This window comes from Sycon ciliatum, chromosome 2, assembly GCF_964019385.1.
Source record: "Sycon ciliatum chromosome 2, ocSycCili1.1, whole genome shotgun sequence".
NCBI lineage: Eukaryota > Metazoa > Porifera > Calcarea > Leucosolenida > Sycettidae > Sycon > Sycon ciliatum.
Window position 1 is genome coordinate 37,844,394 of NC_088644.1, and position 2,500 is coordinate 37,846,893.

General features: G+C 46.3%; 1 protein-coding gene across 2 annotated transcripts in view; it reads right to left on the reverse strand.

The window, feature by feature from the left end:
• Positions 1–187: 187 nt before the first annotated feature.
• LOC135809956 (uncharacterized) overlaps positions 188–2,500 on the reverse strand; it is a 9,349-nt gene continuing 7,036 nt past the window's right edge. For both annotated transcript variants that reach the window (XM_065323406.1, XM_065323405.1), the window contains exons 8-9: positions 2,331–2,500; positions 188–938 (exon numbers count right to left, since the gene is read on the reverse strand). The exon at positions 2,331–2,500 is cut by the window's right edge and continues 837 nt beyond it. In XM_065323406.1, the coding sequence (XP_065179478.1) occupies positions 839–938; positions 2,331–2,500 (270 nt within the window). In that variant the 3' untranslated portion in view covers positions 188–838. The remainder of the gene's footprint in view (positions 939–2,330) is intronic.

Here is a 2,500-nt window from a genome sequence, read left to right on the forward strand (position 1 = left end):
AATCCACGTACCATGCATGGTCTTTCTCGAGCCAAGATAGAACTTCAAGTTCTGAGCCTGAGGTCAGAGAGTGCTTTCGGGCACCCAAAGTACTCTCCCCCCCCCCCCCCCCCTCCCCTTCCCTTCCCTTCTGCCAACTTCGCTGACAGCATGCATGAGCACACAGCAACAAGAGACAGTATTGTTTTGATCAAATGTTTCCGCGTTGAAAGGACGATCATAGTGACACCTAGGCTGAATGGTCTTGCTTACTAGTAGTAAATCATAACCAAGACTGGCACCAGCACAGGTTCCAGTGGCACAGAAGGTTCAGCAGTCACCGAGAATAGAAAGAAGTTCAGAAGTCACGGAACAAGGACGATAAAGTGAAGTAAAGTTTTCAAAAAGACCAGCGTGCTGCTAATGATGTTGACTTCGTCACTGGATCATAGTTCTTGACTTGACCTAGAGACGGTAACTGGAGAGTCCGTATTCCAGTGTGGCGCTGTCACAGGGTGGCATGCACATCCAGTAAAGAAAGATGGCAGAACCTAGTTATGAAAATTGAAATGTGTGCTTCAAAGTAAGTTATTGACAGCGGCTTGGCAACAGCCGGCAATTCGACACTGGCTATACGTGAATGCTGTGTTGCAAGGTGCCGCAGTCAAGAGAGTCAGAGCTGAACAACAGTTACTATACTTTCTGTACAGCCTGATCTGCACGCAGCACTGGCCGTAGTTCACAAGTGCACTACAAAGTGTGGGCACTCTAAGCAGCATGCAATGTCGGATGATCAAGCTCAAAGCTAAAATTACTCTTGCGCAAGCATTCACCTGCCTGCAACGCTCGGTACGCCTGTTTAAAAAATCTCTTTCTTCTCATAACCAGCGATATCTTGATATACAAATGTGTCGTATTCAGTTGAGCTTTTCCTTCTTTTTCTTCTTCTTTTCTTGACTCTGTCGCACAGAACAGACCAAGGCACACATTCAAACACACAACCATGGGATTTAAAGTGAACAGTGCAACACTTATGAAAGATACTACAGGTGAAATCCTGATAATTCGAACCTCCAAATGCCAGCAAAAAGCTTCTAATTATCCAGACATTCTAATTATCCAAACATGAACCCAAAACACAACAATTATGTATGTCAAAATGCTCTCATGGTCACGCAGAGTTGCGCTCAGGGACCTTAGACACAGATTTCACGGATACTGAGCTGACCAGCACAGCCTGCTCATGCAAACTGAACTGACCAGTACAGTGTACAGTGAACTTCGAATTACACTTTGCTAACTTCAAATTATCAGCACAAATCCCACACATATTCTATGTAAGCGGAATCCGTGGAACTTCGAATTAATCGGACATGTCCGGTTCGAGGTTCGTATTATCAGAAAAAATTATGTGGGAATCGTATTGACAGAAATCGGTCCTGGAAAAACTTCTAATTAAGCGGTATGTTCGAATTAAGCCATATTCGAATTATCAGGATTCCACCTGTATAACTTACGAACCAAAGTTCACTTGTCTAAAAAACAGAAACGTTCAACTTTGAACAGGCAATTTCGGACCAGCGCGCCTAGCTCTGGTTATTTTCACAGCAATTTAGTCACAGCAAATCAAAGTGGATGGTGATGGGCCCGGGCATCAAGTGAATTAGCAACAAACTCGGCGTTACGTAAATATTGAAATATTGGTTACTCTGCCACTTGACTTGCACATGGCTTCAGTGAAGGCCACTCCGCTGAGAGGTATGACTATTGCCAGACCACAGATCACTGTTCAAGAAAGCTGTTTTGCTCTTTCTGGGACTATGTACTTTGCCTGACTTTCAATTAACTTTTTGTCCCGCCATGTCAGATCACTGCAATGTATACACCATGTCAGATCACTGCAATGTATACACCATGTCAGATCACTGCAATGTATACACCATGTCAGATCACTGCAATGTATACACCATGTCAGATCACTGCAATGTATACCGGTCGAGAGGATACACACAACTACATGGGGCCAGGCCAGTACAACCATTTTCTTGACTTCCTCCATGTGTGCATGTGTGTGTGTGTGGGGGGGGGGGGGGGGGGGGTAAATTACATGTAGTTACCTCGACCAGTAACTGTCGCGAGTGATTGCTTTCTAACACCATTTCCAGCGCGGCCTGTTGGTTCCGTCACTGCATGCCATATCCCACACTAGCGCCATCACCCCTGCAGATGCCAGCTTGTTCTTAGGGCAAGAAGGCAGCCACTGGCTGTGAGTACGGATGGTGGCTACCACAATGACTACTGCAAATCAAAATCCTGTTTCCTATGAACTGACAGTTCTGGCTAGTACTTACGGTGGTTTCTTCTTCGGAGTCTCCTCGGGTTCTTCCGGTGCGGGTGGCTCGGGCGGCTGGGGAGGCTCCTCAGCTGCGTTTTGTTGGGCCGCTGCGTTCTCCCTTCGCCTGAGAAACCTTAACCTGTCGACGACTGAGGTGAATATGTTGCGTCTCACTCGGCGTTCCCG